The sequence below is a fragment of the Chamaea fasciata genome, unplaced genomic scaffold (assembly GCF_029207755.1).
Source record: "Chamaea fasciata isolate MVZ Bird 193981 ecotype frontalis unplaced genomic scaffold, bChaFas1.0.hap1 SCAF_1, whole genome shotgun sequence".
Lineage (NCBI taxonomy): Eukaryota > Metazoa > Chordata > Aves > Passeriformes > Sylviidae > Chamaea > Chamaea fasciata.
This window is the reverse complement of record NW_027094086.1, coordinates 130037024-130055662: the sequence shown is the minus strand read 5'-3', so window position 1 is coordinate 130055662 and position 18639 is coordinate 130037024. Positions and strand designations below refer to the sequence as shown.

Below are 18639 nucleotides of genomic sequence, written 5' to 3'. Positions count from 1 at the left end.
GGTATTTGGAAGACTGGGTCTCATTTCCATTTTTATTTCTTTCTGTGGCAGGTGATTGTGTAAAAGTCAAATAAGGTATCACAGGACAGAGCATTTATGCTATGGTTCATTACAGGTTTTTTTACCAAAACTGCAACACCACAACTTAAAAAGAAAACAACCCCAACAAAACTAAACACAAACCCCAAATCAAACCCCTCTGTTCACTGCGTATCACCTTTATTTTAACCTCACTGACAAGAGTGTCTAGAATTGGTAACATCAAGCCCAAGAGTATAAAACAGTTGATGAAAATATTACTATTGTTTAGATGCACATTGCTGCAACTCAATGGTTGTATTTTCCCAAGAACTTGAAGACAATTCCTCTGCACAATGGCAATATGAAATCATCTTTCTCCCACAGATTTTAGTTATGGTTTGCTGACTAATAATCAATGTCTTAGAAGTCCTGAAATTCTTGGAAACATAACATTTGAAACATCCATATGCAATAGAGGTAAGTTCTAAGTTAGCACCTGTGCAATGGAAAAAAGGGGTGGATCAAAAATACGATCTATATTTGACTACCTGGGATGGATGGGCATTTGTTAAAGGCTAACAGAAAGCCCAGCAATCAGTATTTCAATGGAAGATGTAGTGAGAATTTCATGTAAACTAAAATCAAATGGTCGCTCGTATTTTCTTGTGGGCACATTTAATTTAAAAAAGCTTTTTAAAAGTTATCTAAAGCAACTAAACTAAAGTAAAACAGCTTTATGACTTAGGTCAACATTCGGTAGCCCTCAAGTACAAAAATATAAATACAAACTGTTTAAACAGTATCTTTAATGAGATTCTGGCAGTAGTTTTTTTATCTAACAAGACACGTCACATAACAGATCTGCCACTGAACTTGCCTAGAGTAAAATCAGCTTCAATATGAAGCTGTTAAGGTATCAAAACCCTGCTTTTTACATGCTAAATAACTTCAGCAAGTGTGCACTTAAACATAGCAATGGACATAACTATAACTAAATACATACATGAAGATCTGCACGTGAAATGTAATTCATAGAACTGGTTACAACAAATGATTACCTACATTTTGTTAATTTAAAAATGGTACAAATCATGCAAAACAATTCTGAAGATAATGCAAAGAAAGCTACCAGTGTTTGCAAGAAGTTTTCAATTAAACCAAAATTACATTAAATGAAATACGCGTATTTACTAGCAAAGGTCTGTCACTATTTCGAAGAAGCAGAGGTAAGATCTTCAGGTTTTGACTGTCAGTTATACTGCAAAATGTCATTGCTCTTGCTTAATGCAGAAGCACATGCTTGGAAGCTCAAAACTGCTCATTCAGGAAAGTCTGCTGACAATAGCTGTAGCTTCCCAGGAATGCAGAGATGCATGGATTAAAAGTAGCAGAGATTTGCAAGAATCAAAGGCAAAGGCACCCTATTCAGGTAGCCAAAATGGTAGCATTCCCTTTCTCATAAGCATGGAGATGGTAATGGGGCAGATGATACACATTTCTATACAAAGGCAGCCTTCTAAATGTTATCATTAATTTTCCATTAGCAGACACCAGCTTGTAGTAGTTTATGCATAATATTAACCTGCAGGATGAACTTGGGATTTAATTTGTCCTGATTTACAAATAAGGACTATTACTAATGCTTTAAAAGACTATTTTTACTATCTAAAAAGTTTAACTCTTATTTTCCAATATTTTACACCTCAGCTGGCCTACCATCTCATATTGTCTTAAACATCTAACACTGCTTACTGGAATTTTATAAAAGTTGTACCTCATGTATTAAGCAGCAGGCAATAACAATGGTGTTTCCCAGCATAGCTGCATCTGGCTGGCTACTGAAAGATTAGGAGTATTTCTAAAACACAGGAAAACTCATGCAGTTTGGTAAAGTTTGCTGTCATTTCACAGTTTAAGTTTCCTTTAGTCATTGCACTTCTGTTGATAGTCTCAAGTTGTTTTAAAATATTATTCTGAATCTGAATTTGAACCAGCAATCTTCTTTTTCTTCTTTTTACCATGTTTCTTGTGCTTCTTTCTCTTTTTTGTTTTATCCTAAAAAAAAAGAAAGGGAAGTTATTGTAAAGTACAATTGCCATCTATTACATTTGCTAATGCAAAGTAAGAACACAGAAAGGATATCTTTTGAAAGACATTTCAAAAGAGATTTCTACAGAAGCCTATTGAGAAATCACTAAAAGCAATTTGCACTACTATGAGCAGCCTTCAATTTAAATTTATCTCCACCATGGTATGGCTACTTCACACCTCTCATCACTGTCACTATTACATTTCTTAATCTTTTAAACTATTTTCAGAGCATTACAGATTGCTGAGAAAGTAATAAGGAAGTTCTTTGACCAGCAGTGACATATTTGTGAATAACTAGGATGTTTACAGATTTTAAAGTAAGCACCTAAATTCACTTAGAAACACTTAAATATGTGTAAAATTAAATAGCTCAACTGCACTTGGCTAGACTATCACTTGTTTAAAATAAAACAATTGTGATCTCAACTGTAAATATAAATACACTCAAACTAACCCTACTGGATTCAGTCCTGAAGGTAGTATCCTGATCACTGTAATACAAAAGCTGTGAGATGCAATATTGCCTTTTTGCAAGCATAATTTCAACTGAAATTCTCAAATAGGTGTGGCATTACATAAATGAAACAATCAGTATTAAAGCTTGGTTTTATCCATATTCCTTACATATACAAATCTTTTGTGAAAAAGACCACAAGCAATCACTAGAAATGTTATGGCAAACGGCTCCTACAAATCTGAAAAAAACAAACAAGTTCCATGGAAAAATGTGTACTGAGTATCACTGATACTCCAATGCCTGTATTTTTAGGTGACTAACGTAGACCTTCCCTTTGCCCTACCTCATGTAGGACGGCTGAGATGCCTGATAAGGAACACTGCTGCTGACAGGGGAGACAGACACAAAGACATCTCAAGTGGGCATTTAGGGTCCCAAACCCACTGTACTCCTAACTGAGGAACCTCAGGTACATGTGGTAAATCTGGATTCTGCATAAATCACTGCTAAACCTTCCTCTCACTTTTACCAAAGATACAAATAAAAGAATATTGAGAAAAGTAACAGGATGATGGCAACTTTTTATTTGGTTGGGAAAAGAGTTATAATGGCATAGACGTTGCAGCAATTATGTCCTAAGGCCCTTTCCATGGTGGTAGAGAAGGCTTACCAAGGAATTACACACAACGCTACTGAAGGAACAGCCCTGATGTCTGTCTGTGGAGCAAACTGCTCCCTACTTGATACCACACAGGAATTAGTATTCTAGGACATTGATTTAGAATTAAATATATTCTACAGTAAGTGTTGAAGTTGTATAAATCTCCAATCACATATAGGTAAAAGAGTGGCAAATTCTTCTTTAATTCAACAATTGAAAAAGTGACTTCGACAAGTAAATAGAGAAACTGTTAATTGAGATGTAACAGTAGACTATTGCTAGGAAACATTTGTGTTTGTGAAAAACATGAAACTGGAAATTAACCAAGTGCAGAGTATTTATATCCTTAAACTACAGTGTGAGTAAGAGGGATACTTGCTGTTTTCTCTTTTTCCTCATTGCTTTTCTTCTTTTTCGCTTGCACCTAGGGAAAATTAAACCAAATGTAGTATCCATAAGAAGCTGATTCTCAAAAAAAAAAATTCAAAATTACTTGTAGGTGATAGAAGCTAGGCTAAACAATCCTTAGAAGTTTATTTTAAAAGGAAAAATACAAACAACTTTGAGTGCACTGCACTCTTCAATTCACTGGTACAGTGCAGAAGAGTTATAACAATGTATTAAACCTAAGCTAGTTCATTAATTTGCTCATGAATCAGTAAGCTACAAGCACTGTAACATCTGAAACTGAGGATTCACACTGACCTCCTCTGTCTGATCCGATTCAGATACAGATTCTGACGATAAAGGTCCATCACCACGATCTGCTTTCTTTCTTTTCCTGTGGTGGTTTTTACCTTCCTACACAAAATAATGTATTTGTGAGTAAAGCTGGACCTTTCACATTTTATAAAACTTCTGCTTAAAATCTAAGATTGAAATATCACTTCTAAGTGGGGAAATATTTTAAAATATTATTGACAATTAACTGATTTCATCACCATCATCATCATCAAATTACCCAACCAAACTGTTAAAATCAACTTTTAGTGAAAATAGTAATTTTCTGTATATTCCTTTTTCTTGTTACCGAGATACAGCAACTGTCTAGAAGTGAGAGGAATAATAACAGGCTCTTATTTTAAATAATAACATGTGGAGGAGTACGCATTTGAATATAAAACGTTTCACCACTTTTAAGTAACTAATAACTGAAGATGTCTCCATATATACATACAAACATTGTAGCTTCAGACTCTTGCTTTGTTCATGAAAGAAAAGGCTCCCTCTGTATTCATGTTAAACCAGGACAAGCTGGCCCTGCCAGCTGTACTTCCAACACATCATATTTCTTTCCAGTGCATTTAAAAGGTAGATTTTTTAAAATTCTGATGCTGTGTGAGATTGTTCTGATGAACTGTTTTTCTGCTCCCTGCACTTCCTTTGCTATGGACAAGGCAATGTGTTCCTAAGAATGAAGGTACTTTCTCTCACTCAGTTTCTAAGACTAGAAACTTCCCAAAAGAACTCTTTGACAAGCACACAGGATGCAGCCCATCTGACACGTGGGGGATCTGCAGGTAGGGGAAGAAAGACCTCCAGTCCCCAAGTGCCGTTTGCTTTCAGAATATATGTGAAAGCAGTGCTATAATAAGGGAACACGGGAGATACTTGGTCTTCAAAGAGAAGCCTTCAAAAGGATTGGGTGGGAAATGGACACTGTAAAATAGAAGCAGGAGGGGGAAAATCAGTACATTTGCCTTATGCAATGGAGAATTCGTACATCGAAGTCAATACTATTGACCAGAGGAGGAGAGGCCAACCTGCTAAGAATGAAAGGTAACTGGAGAGAAAGACTACGGTGGACTCTGAAAGCATTTTTAGTTTATCCACAGTGTACAAATAACTAAAATTGAAATCAGTTAGATTGTTTACATTAAAGATAATGGATGAGTGTACAAAATGGTGTGATGACGGGAAGGAGAGAGGATTTTCATACTTAGAGAAATGACAGAATAAGGTCATTTTTCTTAAGCTAATACATTTTTCTCTGCGATTCTTCAAAGCTGTCATAAATATAGTATCTGTAATTATTACTACATTTAGATAAAGAGATCCTCTGCTTATGTTTCTTAATTTACAGCAACAAGTCATTAACCTACCAGGTATGTCACTGGAAATATCATCACACACATTTTTAGCTCAATGTGACAGCTAAAGGTAAACCTCAAAACACTAAGGATGCAGCTGATCTACTACAGCAGATTAGATACGGTTTTAATTTACTTTTGTAACAAGAACAGATCCAGTGGTTTTCACTAACAATAATTACTAAACCAGGACCTGAATTGAACTAAATGTCTACTTCAGATTGGGCGCACTGAATACCTTCTGACTGTGTGGGTTTGGACAGAAAATTTCTACAGATGTAAAGTAAGGCATTCAGTATTAAAGAAAGGAATATCCATTATGTATGCAACATGCAGTTCTGATCAAAAAAATTCAAGAATAAAAATACCTTCTCTTTTTCACAGTCTTCCTTTGACCTCTTCTTTTTTGTGCTATCCTAAATAGAAAGGAAAACAAATCACAAGAAAATCATTTCATGACAAAGGAAAAAAATCTCCAAAGCAGTCTGACCAATAGTCTTTTTATGTCTGTTGAAGGTCATTCTTCAAGATTGTCCTTCCTACTTTGCAGTTGACAAGAATAATATAAAAAGCTGTATTTTTCATGCAGCTGCTAATCTCCTGATCCAGGAGCATGAGGAGGTCTGTATGGAATCCTTGCAGGACACTTAGCCTCTGGGAAGGATACCAGCTATCACTGCTGTAACCACATATAACATGTAACAGTTGGGAATCTTTTTTCTTTATCCAAGTCCATCTCTACTGATCAGACCAGCTTAAGCAGGTATTTTCCCAGAGTTTTCTGCAGTAAGGGTATCTCTGGGTCCCTTTATGTAGCAGAAGTTTTTAACCTCCCATTAGCACAAATTCCTAGATGTCTCCAAACAGTCATTCGTTACAATTTATATCCCACCAAATAAGGTATTCCAGTGAAAGCCTGCAATAAAGTCTACACGGAGAATCTTAAAAACTCACTGTATTATTAATATTTAAGCAAGAAGTACAGTAACTATATGCTGCAAGACAGGAAAATATTAACATAACAGAACAAGTTGCCTCATGTATCTTCACTTTTTTTGTTTTCATTCAGTAAGCCCACGTATCTACATTGCTATACTTCAGAAAAGGAAAAAGACAACTTCAATTTCATTTGCATTTGGGAAAGGCTCAGTTGTCCAACAGGAAACTACTTAGATATTTAGAAAGGCAATGTTCTGGCCACTGCAATCCTGTAATACCTGCATTTTCAGATATGGTGTTCAATTAAACTGCATATTCAAAAGACATTTTAAGTGTTAATGTAGTATCAAAACTAAACATTTGAGCAGCACAGAAGCTGCATATGTCTGGATTCAGAAAAATGACTACAAATTGCTGGAATAAAGCATGTTCATTTTCTAAAGATCCAATTACTTCCACCAGGCATGTGGCCAGTGGAGGCAGATTCCACACTGCATGTGGAAGACAGAAGTGCCGCTCAGGCCCTGTGAGAATACATGGCTTTAAATGTGGAAGATGAAAACCCATATTAATATGTTACAGTCAGAAATCTTTATGGTTTTGTAACACCAACCAAGAAAACTTGCCAAGAGCAACACATCTGCATGTTTACCTTGCTGTCTGACTCAGATTCTGAAGTTGTGCTTGTTGAAGATTTCCGTGAGGAGCGATACTTCTTTTTCCTTTTTTTCTTCCCTTGCTTTTTATCCTATCCACAGATATTGTAGAAAAAGAAGGAAAAACACAAACTTGAATTTATACTCACTAGCATTAAATATTTACATTAAATGTAAAGAAAAGGAAACATCCAATTCCTACATGTTATATATAATGTTCTCCTGAGGAATAAACTACATTACAATTGATTCTTTTAGTGAAGGACCTTCATAACTCTTCTGCATTGAAAAAATGCAAACTGGTGAAAAATCCAGGTTCTCTAGATTCTGTTTATTATTTAGATGTGTGCTGTAGAATCTGATTATCTGTAACAAAGATTTTTGCTAGAAAGTAAAAATGGTATTTTTGCATTTTTATGTTTAGATAGGGGATTCTATAAGAAAAGCAATTCAGTGTTAAAATGGATCCAGTTTACAAGCCAGGACATCAAAATCTGTAGTGTTCATATAGAAACTATTGACTAGATATATTTGTCTAAAATTCACGACTTTATTATATGTACCAACTGCATAAAAACTAAATGGTTTTATCCAAAACAGCCCCTCAAAATATTCTAAAAAATATTATCAAAATCTGTGTTAAATAAACCTCATGAACAAAACATGATAGATTCCAGTAGGTTAGCTCTTACCTCATCTTCTGAATCAGATGAACTGCTGGAAGAATCAGAGCTTGATGAAGAAGAGGAAGATGAAGACAACTTGACCAAACACAACAAAAAGTGAAGCTTGTGAGATGCAGCATTTTGTCTGGCAAATACTCAAAAGCCCATCCAAACACTCCCTTTAAAATGTCTTCATTTTCAAAGCATAATAAATACAATTTTACTTCTGAGAAGCTGGTCTTACATAGATTTTTCTTAAATAAACTTCTAAAGCCCTTCTAACATTTTTCTTTTAATATTATCTTTGTAATGCTCTTTTCCTCCCCTTTAATTTCCCTTGTACCGAATGTATGCAAAGCCTTTCTAAATAAAAGTAAGTTAATCTAACATCTAAAATCAAAATTACAGCTGTACTTTCTCTTTCCAAGAGAACTTTAATGACAAACAGGAACAACCCCAAAGCAAAAAAGTTCAGAAAACTGAAAATTTTGCTCACCCTATTAGATTTCTTCTTTTCCTTTTTCTTTTTCTTAAAAAGAGAATAAAACAAATGTTACTTTAGCATCATTTTTCTTTTGGCATGCATTTATAAACTTTGATCCTGGCTTTTAAAATGTATTCACCAAATTCTGTGTTGGCAGCATTGATGATAAATCCAGTTCCAAACACAGAATGTATAAAACTGAAAACAACTTACCTCTTTCTTTTTGGAGGAACTCTCATTTCCACCCAGTAATTTCTCCCTGTGTTTTTCCAGTTCTTTCCTCCAATTCTGAAAACAAAACCAAACAGAAACAGTGATAGGAGGATCATTTCTGAACAATTTTTTTAAGCTCTCCTCTACCTGACATTATAATTTTAACAAAAACCACAGAAAATAAACAATATATAATGTTAACCAAAGCTGTAATACACTTGATTTTACAGAAGATTATTATTCAGCAAAATACAGTGTTAGTTCACACTTAACGTTCAAGTTATTTGGCTTTAAGAATTGCCATTTTTCTTGAAGGTCATCAATCATGGTATTTTTGCTTTTGTATCACAGTGTTCTTGCTAGAGCACTTTAAAAAAACAGGGTACCCTACCAGAAAAACTGTGATTTTTGTCTTGGTTCTAAAAATCACCTGAAACAAAACTTCAAGACAACTTCTCCTGGCCCTTCTTCAACAAGTGTGTGTCTCTGGGCCTTGTTGGTGTCAGCAGCAATTATACCAAATTACTCTAGACAACTTCATAGAAATGTTGTTATTTTGTTTGGCCAAGCACACCAAATGAGTGAATAAAAACCTCCTCTCATTAATTCCTCCTCTTCAATTCCCCACCTGGTCTCTAGGTTTACCTAAATGTCCCCTAGAGAGCTCTGAAACATCCAACCTGCCCCCGTGAAACTCAAAGGCTGCTAGGTTCAATCTGCACTGTCAGACACATCATGTGCTCCCTTCTTTATTATTCTGATCCTCACAATGAAGCTGTATTGGTAGTGTATTGGCAAAACAATGATGATCCACGTTATGCCGAGGGGACAGAAATATCAGGAAACAAGTAACCTGTGCAATGCAGGATGATACACAGATCCCCACATCAGCACACTGGGAATTAGCTGAACAGAGCTGCTAAAGGAACATGGCAGATTAGCCAGGATGCAGTGCTGTATTAAATGTGCTTTCATGGACCAAGGCAGCACCTCTGGGTTGTGGACTCTGATATACCAGGTACCCAGAGCTACCTGAGGGGTCTCTCACAACAGCCTGTGCTTCATTATTTTAAAGACTGTGCTAGTGTTATGTTTTAAACAGAAATGTCTGGCAAGTGTCAGTAAAATAGGGGAGACAGCACCTCATTCAGAGACTTGTGACCTTTTCAGGTACTCAGAGATTTGTTCTTAGGAGCTTTAGGAATAACTCATGGCCATTTCATGATTATCTGCATCCCTTCCTACCCTGCTAGCACACTGAAAGGTTGGTAGCTTCTGTGCATGCCAATTTCACTTGTGTCACATAAAGCAAAGATAAAATTGGGAAAGGAATATGACAGAATACTAAACCAAACACACCAAGCTAAAACTCAGAGTGCAGAACAACTGACCCTCTCAGAACAGCACCCTGTTCTGAGAACAGCACGTGGCCCTCCATATCCTGGTACAACTTCTTAGGCAAAAAGGTACAGCAAGAGTACTAAGGGTGCTATGCCCTTCCAATAACAGAGGAGAAGCATAATCTACTTCAACCACAAATTTACAATGATGAAGATTACTGAAGCTTATCTCAAGATACCAGGACCCAAGAAGGAACAGAAACAGTTAAATTCATTGTATCCTAATTTCTCCCGTTTACAACAGGAGTTACATGCAAAACTTTCTAATACTGTGCTGATCTTCAATAGGTACAGAGCACAAACATCAAAACAGCTGCATTTATATCACAGCAGGTGTTGTAATCAGCTTAGGATGAGAGAAAAACAAGTGCTTCATAGTCCTATCTGACTGAAAGCCATTCTTTGTGCCTTCTCCCATAGTAATACTGCATGCATGTTCCTTGCCAAAGACATCTCTTTCCAGTAACTTTTTTTCACTGTACTTGGATTCTCTGATTTTCAACAAGTGAATATTAGCACAACAGACTTTGGTTTATCATACCTGAAAATGCACTGCTTAATTTATTGATATAAGCACATGCATTTTGTAAATACATTTACATTTATGACAAGTTTTATCCCCCAGCAATTTAATAGTTACTCATTAAAAGTTCGAGTGAAGTGAAATATTATGGCTACTTTATACTGTAAATGATAACAGAAGTAGCACGTTAGATTAAAAAAAATCAGATATTAACAGCTAATAACATTACCAACCTCATTCATCTTTTCTTCAAACTCAGCCAAAGCCCTGGATCCTTTCTTTTTCTTTTCTAGTTGCTCTTTCACTTCTTCCCTGTATGAAAAGGATGATAGATCACAATTCTTACAATTAAAAATACTTTTTTCAATGTCGAACTTTTCTGCAGAGTTTTTTTTTTTTTTTAAGTTTACCCTTGGTTGAACTTCCAAGAGAAGAAGAATGAAAGCATCTTAGATGTTACACATATGGTAACCTAACCCTAATAACTTAAGTACGGTCATTAAATCCCTCCAAAAGGTCTAAAGCTAACTTTGCAATTAGGTAAATTGTTCTCTAATGTCTCATGAGGGCAGGCAAAGGGATTGAACATAAAGTAAGTTCTTGATAATATCTTGAGGTGATGGTTTTGTTGGGTAGGGTAAACTGGATTCTAAGAATATACCAGCAAAATGGGTTTTTTTAGAGATTAATTTGTTTACAAATTAAATATACCTACAAGGTTTAGGTATTACAATTTGAGAAAGAGGTAAAATGACATTTTCCTCTTCTGAGAAACTGTTGCCAAAAAAATACAGACGAATGAGAAATATACATTGCAAAATGATATTCTATTATTTTTAAAAGAGAAGAGATTGAATACATATTTAGAAAAGAATACCTTGGCCAGAGACAAGAAATCTTTCAAAACCTATTACTGGATATTCTGGGGAGGAAGTAGGCACCAGTGACATTTTAATAAGAGGGAACACATCTTTTACTTAAAATGTCAAAAGGGTAGACAGGCACTGCCACTTACCATGTTGGTCTTGGCCTGTTCAAGTAGTCTTGTATTGTTGGTCCTGAATTTGGGGCAGGACCTCGTGCCCTGGCCATAGCTATGGGATTCATATAAGCCTTGAATATGAAACAACAAAAAGAAATACCAAATTCATCAGTTACACTACTATACCTTGTTTGTTCCTCACAGAAACTTTTTATCACTCCCTGAAAAATAATTCTGACTTGGTTCTAAGAATATAAAATATTCAGCTTAACGGAGTTGATTCAGTCTGGCAGGAAAGACTGGTAAGTGCTTTCAACTGAAGTTATGCTGTGGCAGAAAGAACTGATCCACAAAAAGACCATGTTCCTTACAACAATTCCCTTTCTTAAGCAATGATTTTGTAAACTAAGAATAGTATAATGATTTCTGAAATATTCTTCTTTGGGATATAGAAAATGCAATTAAATTTCAGCTCTCACTCTCTGGGACAACTGATCCTATGCCTTTAAAATCCTGTTCCAAAGTGCTGACAGGAGTCACTAAATTCTGCACGAAATTTCTTGCACCAATACAAGCAAGCAGTGGTACTTGGCTGCAATTACACATGTATCAAAATTCTGTGACTTAGGACTATTTAAAGGAGGAGAAAGTGCACAAAACCCAAACATACATAATCCCAACGTTATGAGGTATTCCATCTTTCAAACCTATGCATCCTCTTTGTGTCATAAAAGATTAAATTAAAATTTAGAGTTCATATTTCACCTCACCAGTTAATGGAAAAATTCTTCCAGATTTTTTTCATGTCAACAATATTTTGTTCATGTGAAAAGGAGGTACATATACCCCCTTATCTCATTCATTTTTATCACTATGTCAGCCCAACACTTCACTTCTGCAGAACATAACACACACTGTTCTAACTGTTCGGTTTGGAGAGAAAAAGATCAAACAGCCAAAAAAAAAAAAAGACTTGCTTTGGTTGCCCAATCTGAGACAATTTTTAAAGAGTACATTTTGTAGATCCAAAGCAAAGATTTGACCATCTGTGTAGCTCTCACATGTCCAACACTGCTTTTTATTAGGCATTCAGCAACCATCATGCACAGTAAGTGAGCATTTGTGAAAGCTGTCAGAAGCAGCAGCTGTTGCCTCCCCTCCTGTTGCTCTCTCACTGCAGGAGCAGTGACCACAGCAATGCTGAGTTTCTGGACTAGACTGCAAGCAGGCTGGTGGCTTTCAGCTCTTGGGGATACATTTGGTCCTGGAAGAGGCACTCCAAGCTCTGCCTGGGATGAGGCATCTGGCTGGAAGGAAGCACTGCCCACACAAGTTTGGTTCAGATTCACCTGCTGGACCACTCTGAAGCAATCCAAGGACTCCTTCAAATGGAGCATTTTTTGGACTCAAGTTGACTTTACAACTCTAAGGGGACATTTGCTGCCATTTCTCCGGGATTTGCTGCCGTTTCTTTGTTGCTTCACTTCACACAAAAAGGCTAACTAACATGGGCAAATAAACGCAGAGGTGTGCCAATTGAAACAAGTAGCAGATGGACGCATGCACTCAAGTAGTTACAACACTTAGAAAGGCATTCACATGACAAATCTAAAACTGAATAAAACTTCTGTAATTGAGTTCAGCTTTGAGTCGAAAAGGAGCTCCTTTAGGAATACAGGACAGCACTATTTGAACCTGTTTTTCATTAAAGAAAGATAATTTCAATGTATTAAATCCACTAGAAACTTGGTTTACTCCAGTGGGCACATAGGCTCTTGGTTACCATTCAAAAATTTGTATCTGAAAGCTCTTCTTATGCAATTATTTTCAAAAAAGCCCGAGGTCTCTGGCTGCTTTTAAATAAGAAACAGCTCCTTTCCCACCTGAGCTAACAAGTAATGAACACCTCACCATTTCCCAGCAAAACTCTCTACACGCAGAAGAGGCTACAGCAGTCAAATGCTGATTTTCGACTTGCTCAAAATGCCCCTGGATAACTGCCTAGGAAGCTTCCTCCCTTCAGTGGCTGTCTTTAACTTTACCACAGCAAGTACTTAATGACTGCATACTGCTCTATATTCTAAGATGAGGAAATTTATGTCTTAAGACATGCTCTTATAATTTAACCAGGTTTGTTTATGAAGAATTACTTCACCAATAAACATTTCTGAAAAGTATTTACACTGCTTTGCCAAACTGCATGTCACTAGCCAGAAGGAGCATGGAAATGCACCCTCAATAAAGAAAGTGATCGTCTGCACATTCATTTTCCTCTTTCGACAGTTTGCTCAAGCAGGTATTAACCAAGGTATTTGCTGCATAGCTTCTTTGCTCATGAGAAGTGTAAGGCACCTTCTGTCAGGCAGGGTTCTCTGGGCAAGCAGTGCTATTACTGCATTGCAAGTACCCTGCAGATGTGCAAAAAGTGGGTTTACTTTCCATCTCCAAAAAGTCAAGAACGGTGGTGTATTTAAGAAGGGATATGGGAGAGAACAACTTTATGATAAGGAGCAAAGGGTGCTATATTATAACTTGTCTGTAGTATGTGTTATGCCATGATGGCATAATAAGCCTTATATAGGAACCTAAAGATTTGCTGGCATCGGTAGGTATATCCCAGCTGTCCCATTAAAAGAAAATTAAAGAGTAAATAAATACACACCTGAAAACCTTACAGGACATTTCAACCACAGATGCAGTCTTGGAGCCTAATATACTGTCAACTCTTTCTTAGTAGACTCCATTTATTTCGATATGTCAACAAAGCAATCAAAGGGACTTTGCCATCTATCTACACAATATCTGAGTCCTTCACGTCTGCTGCTTTCCTGTTGCACCAAGGTATTTGCAAAGACGTGAATGCATCTGAGTATGAACTCACAGCATATACAAGACAGGAACAGAGAAAGGCGAAAAAATAAAAGTATTATGATTTGTGTTTAGTCATAAAATTCAGCAGCAAACGTACAATGTTTAAGTGATTACAAACAGAAGGTGAAAGGCTGACTGGCATAAAAACATTGAAAGAAAAACAGGAGGAAGGATGAATGTGTTTCAGTTATGTATGAACTCAGGCTCTGCAGTCAGGTGTGTAGAAACACATCTTCTGCCTGCTGAGCGCTGGCTCCCGAGGCAGCAGAGTGCTGCGCAGACATCAATTTCAAACCTCTCAGGTACAGCTGAACGCCAAGTTTAAGGAAATGCGGCTTAGCTAAGATCAGAGCTACTTCAGCGAGTGGTGCAACTCCCAGTGGGATCATTTTATTTTTGTACGGAGCAGGCCAGCATCTTAATCACGTTCCCTCGACAGATCGCAAAGCAGGCGTCAGTCACGATGCTGCCGGATTTGACAAGGCGATCAGAGGTTCGGCCAGGGCGCCTCGAGCACGTGCCGACGGAGGGACAACCCACCCACACGGGGCTCCGGCAGATCCCGGGGCGCCCCGGGCCGGGCGGGGCGAGGCGCAGGGCACGGCCCGCCTTTGTCGCCCGCCGGCGGGGCCCCAAGCGCGGCCGGACACCAGTCCCGGCGCCGCGTACCCGGCCGGCCCTCGGCAGCCTCCGGCCCGCGGCGGGCTGTCCCGCCGGCATCGGGCCGCTCTCGTCCCCCGCGGCGGCCCCTTCTGCCCCAGCCGGCGGGCGGAGCGCGGCGGCGGCCGGACGGGCCCGCCCGGGCCGAGAACAGCGCCCGGCTCCCCGCGGCCTCCGCGCCGGGGCCCGCCCGGACGTGCCGCGACTGCGGCGGAGCCCGGCCGGCCTGCCCGCGTTACTCACCACACGGTTATCCCGCTTCCCCATGGCGCCGCCGTGACCCCGCGCCGCTGCCCGCCGCCGCCGTGGCCCAGCCCAGGGCCCTTCCCCGCGCCCGGGAAGCCGCGGCCCCTCTCGGCCCCGAGCGGCCGCGGAGCTGCGGGAGCGGCGATGGCGGCGGCCACACAGCGCCGCCTGCTGGGGCCGCGCCCCTGCGCGCCGGGCCGGCCCTCGCCGCCAGCGCCCGCCCCGCTCCGCCCAGAGCTGCCCCGGCGGCGCCGCGGCCGCAGCGCCGGGACCGGGCGGGAGGACGGGGGAGTTACTGCAGGGCGCCGGGTCGGGCGGTGGCAGCGGCGGGGAGGCGCAGAATCACAAAATGGGACAGGTTGGAAGGGGCCACAGTGGGTCGTTTGGTCCGACCTCCCCCATTAAGCAGGGTCGTCTTAGAGCACATGACAGAGGTTTGTGTCCGGACGGTTCTTGAATATCTTCAGTGAGGGAGACTCCACAGCCTCTCTGGACAGTCTGTTCCAGTGCGTGGTCACTTGCACAGTAAAGAAGTTCTTCCTCGTATTCAGAGAAGCTTCCTGTGTGTCAGTTTCTGCCCGTTGCCTCGTGTCCCATTGCTTGACACCACTGAGAAGGACCTGGATTCATCCTCTTGGCACCCCTGTTTCAGACATTTATACACATTAATGAGTTCCCCTCTCAGTCTCTTTTTGAGGCTGAACAGGTCCAGCTCCCTCAGCCTTTTCTCCTAAGAGAGATGCTCTTGTCCCTTCAGCATCTTTGGGCCCGCTCCAGGAGCTCCATGTCTCCCTTCTACTGAGGCGCTGCCGTCGGGGCGAGCGCCGGGACAGCCTTTGGAGGGGAAGCCCTGAAATGTAAACGTGCACTTGTATCCTGGGGCTCTCGTCTGGAATCTGCCTCCCAGGAGAGGGCAGGATTTCACGGCGAGAGGTTTGTCTCCTCTTGATCCATCTAGTGGTCAGTTACAGGGGAAACCTCAGTGTTCGCTTTTCCTTTTGCCTGCGGTAAGATGCATAGACCAAGGTATTATGAAACAGCCGCCTGTCCTGACATAGAATTGGGCCCTATTTCGGCGGGAGGGGGGAGATATGAAAAACAAAACAAAACAAAACAAAAAACCCCTCCCTCGTTAGCCATCTGCACTGGAAAATAAAGCACTGTAATATCGGCAGGGTTAATATTACATTAGGTTAATGGAAGTGCTAAGAAAAGCCCGGGAGTTATTGGGATCTATTAATTCAGAATTCCAAATGTCCTTTTCTCAAAGCATTAGCATTAAAAATTACTGCGTATTAGTCACAGCTTTGTAAAAATGAAGAAAAGTAATCACATGTTAATATGTTAATCATACCAAGCACAAATGAGTTTTGTTACTGAAATAGCTTTGCTGTCTTCATACTTGGGAAGAGCTGGAAAAATTGGTGAGCCCACAGGAATTTGTGATACCAAATTGCTTAGTAAAACCAAGAGCAGCTTGTGAGAAACTAAGAAAGTGACTGTACTAGATTTGCAAGTAAAATTTGTTCAGTTGCAAATTAAATTTAGTGTTCAAAATTGCAAGATAGTGCATAAGGGAAATTTTATTCCTCAGAAAACAGCTGGTATGTTCTAAAACAAGGGTGGCTACTTTGGAAATACACCAGGCAGAAGTTCTCCCTGAGCTGCCTGCAACACTGGAGAAGTACATTGAAAACTAAAGAAATAAACTGCATTAAAATACATAAGAAATGAGATTGCTAAGTCTATGATAATAAGGAGTATTGCTAGGGCTATGATAATATCCATTTTGTGAAGCATGGTGAAGCCCTTGCCCCAAATGCTTGTTCAGATTTGGACCACTCAGGAGCTACCCCGGAGCTATCCAGTTTCAGGCGGCTGCCCCATGGCACGGCACACGTGTAGGCTGTCCCCTGGGAGGACAGAGCTGCGGCAGCCCTGGGAGGCTCAAGGGTGGCCCCAAACTTGGAGCAGAGCTGTCTGTGTGTCCCCGTGCTGGCACAGCGGTCGGGCTGCAGGGCTCCGGGGGCCTCAGCTCAGCTGCAGCAGCGGAGGTAATGCCTAGGCTGCGTCAAGTCTGCCAGGACAGAATGACTCTTCAGAAATGTTTTGACCAAAGTTGAGCTAAAGGAGTTTATTCATCCCACACTTTGTGCTGTGAGGCTTTGAGCCTGGTGCCTGGAAATAAAAAGATTTGCCACGGCAGGAAGGGAGGGGGGCAGGGTCCCTCCCTATGCAGGCACTGGGGAGGAGGGCATCCTCTACTAGGCATTCCACAGTATTTTAATTAGACCCCAATTAGCTTTTCTTCCCCGGGCTGCGAAGTCTTGAAAATCCAGCCAGATAAATCAGATTTAAAAATGGATGAAAATACTTAGGGAAAGGACTTCTGTATGCTAGGAGACTAAAAGATGACCTTGTTTATCAAAGGGATGGGAGGTGGAGGAGCAACACAACTGATGAATTCAAAATGAGAACTCATACAGATACTGTAAAAAACTTACTTTCTGTTTTTCCGTAAATGGCAGGCAAATGATAGACAAAGACAATGCATTTAAAATTATTTTTAAATGAACATTTGTTTCTATGGTGCTAACAGATATGACACCTAGTGTCATTAGATAATTTTGAGGCCAAAAGAACTTTTATGTGGCTCATGGGAAGAGTAACATTTGTGCTTTTTCCTACCTTAGTATACTTTCCTTCCTTAGAATTTTGCTTACTGGATTTTTTTTTTACTATAATTTTCTTTTCCAAAATTGGGTCTTATGAACTCACTTTCTCACAGAAGAGGGCTAGGAAGAAAATTCCCACACGAGGAATTTGTTCCATAATTGTCAAGAGACTGTTGGATTTTCTTCTGTGGTGTCTTGCTTGAGCACTGAGAGATAAAGCACCAGACAGTATCCAGATCCCTATGGTAGCTTTTATGTAATGTTACATATTTCCATTATTTTTCCTTTTTCACAATTAGCTATGGCTAATACGGGTATTTGTGACTCTGGCCTCACTGCAGTTCACTTCGTGTCTGTCCCTGGCTGGACTGCTGCTCATAATCTTATAATGTGCTTAAAGACTAACTTGGAATGTCACATAATGTAAAAGTAGCTTTTTATTTGTCCGTGTCACACCTGCAGTTTATGTAACTAATGCTTGTAAATTACTTTCACGGTCCCTTCAGGTTTCTAAGAGCAGCACAAAGTTTTGATTTTAAGTTAAAAATCCCTTGAAGCTTTAGGGTCTGATTAGCTTTGCAGTAATTTCTGTCTCTGTGTCAGCTTTCATCCAGAAGCTGGCATCTCTTTGAATGCTTGAGCTGATAGTGTTTAGATTCCTGGATCTGGTGGCTGGTTGGAGGCTGCATTAGTAGAAGGTACTTGTATCCTGCTCTGAAGAGAACTTAATGGACTTTACAATCAGTTGAAGCTGTATTTGCGGTGCTTGGATGAAGATTTTTTGGTTGAAGTAAAACAAGAAAAAATGCAGCTTGTTTTGGAGCCTGATATGTCATTTTGTGTTTGACTCAAAACATACACTTTTATTGTTTCCGTATACCCAGAAATGTTACTAGTCATATTTATAGCTGTGTTGATTTGGCACAGCCTGCTTTTTTGGTAGTGGGGGAGGGACACTGAAGTGGCTTCTGTGAGAAGCTGCTAGAAGCTTCCACCATGTCTGAC

At 39.8% G+C, this 18639-nt stretch overlaps 1 protein-coding gene across 5 annotated transcripts in view; it reads right to left on the bottom strand.

Annotated features, from left to right (window-relative positions):
* Window positions 1-1893: 1893 nt before the first annotated feature.
* Window positions 1894-18639, bottom strand: part of LOC136297565 (cyclin-dependent kinase 6) — a 155605-nt gene continuing 138859 nt past the window's right edge. The window contains exons 9-18 of one of the 5 annotated variants that reach the window (XM_066197537.1): window positions 11216-11313; window positions 10434-10512; window positions 8278-8352; window positions 8077-8109; window positions 7608-7676; window positions 6912-7007; window positions 5689-5736; window positions 3936-4031; window positions 3610-3654; window positions 1894-2076 (exon numbers count right to left, since the gene is read on the bottom strand). In XM_066197537.1, the coding sequence (XP_066053634.1) occupies window positions 1990-2076; window positions 3610-3654; window positions 3936-4031; window positions 5689-5736; window positions 6912-7007; window positions 7608-7676; window positions 8077-8109; window positions 8278-8352; window positions 10434-10512; window positions 11216-11313 (726 nt within the window). In that variant the 3' untranslated portion in view covers window positions 1894-1989. Of the gene's footprint in view, window positions 2077-3609; window positions 3655-3935; window positions 4032-5688; window positions 5737-6911; window positions 7008-7606; window positions 7677-8076; window positions 8110-8277; window positions 8353-10433; window positions 10513-11215; window positions 11314-18639 lie in introns of those variants that run through there. The other 4 variants (XM_066197547.1, XM_066197566.1, XM_066197556.1 and 1 more) reach the window with 4 other exon arrangements.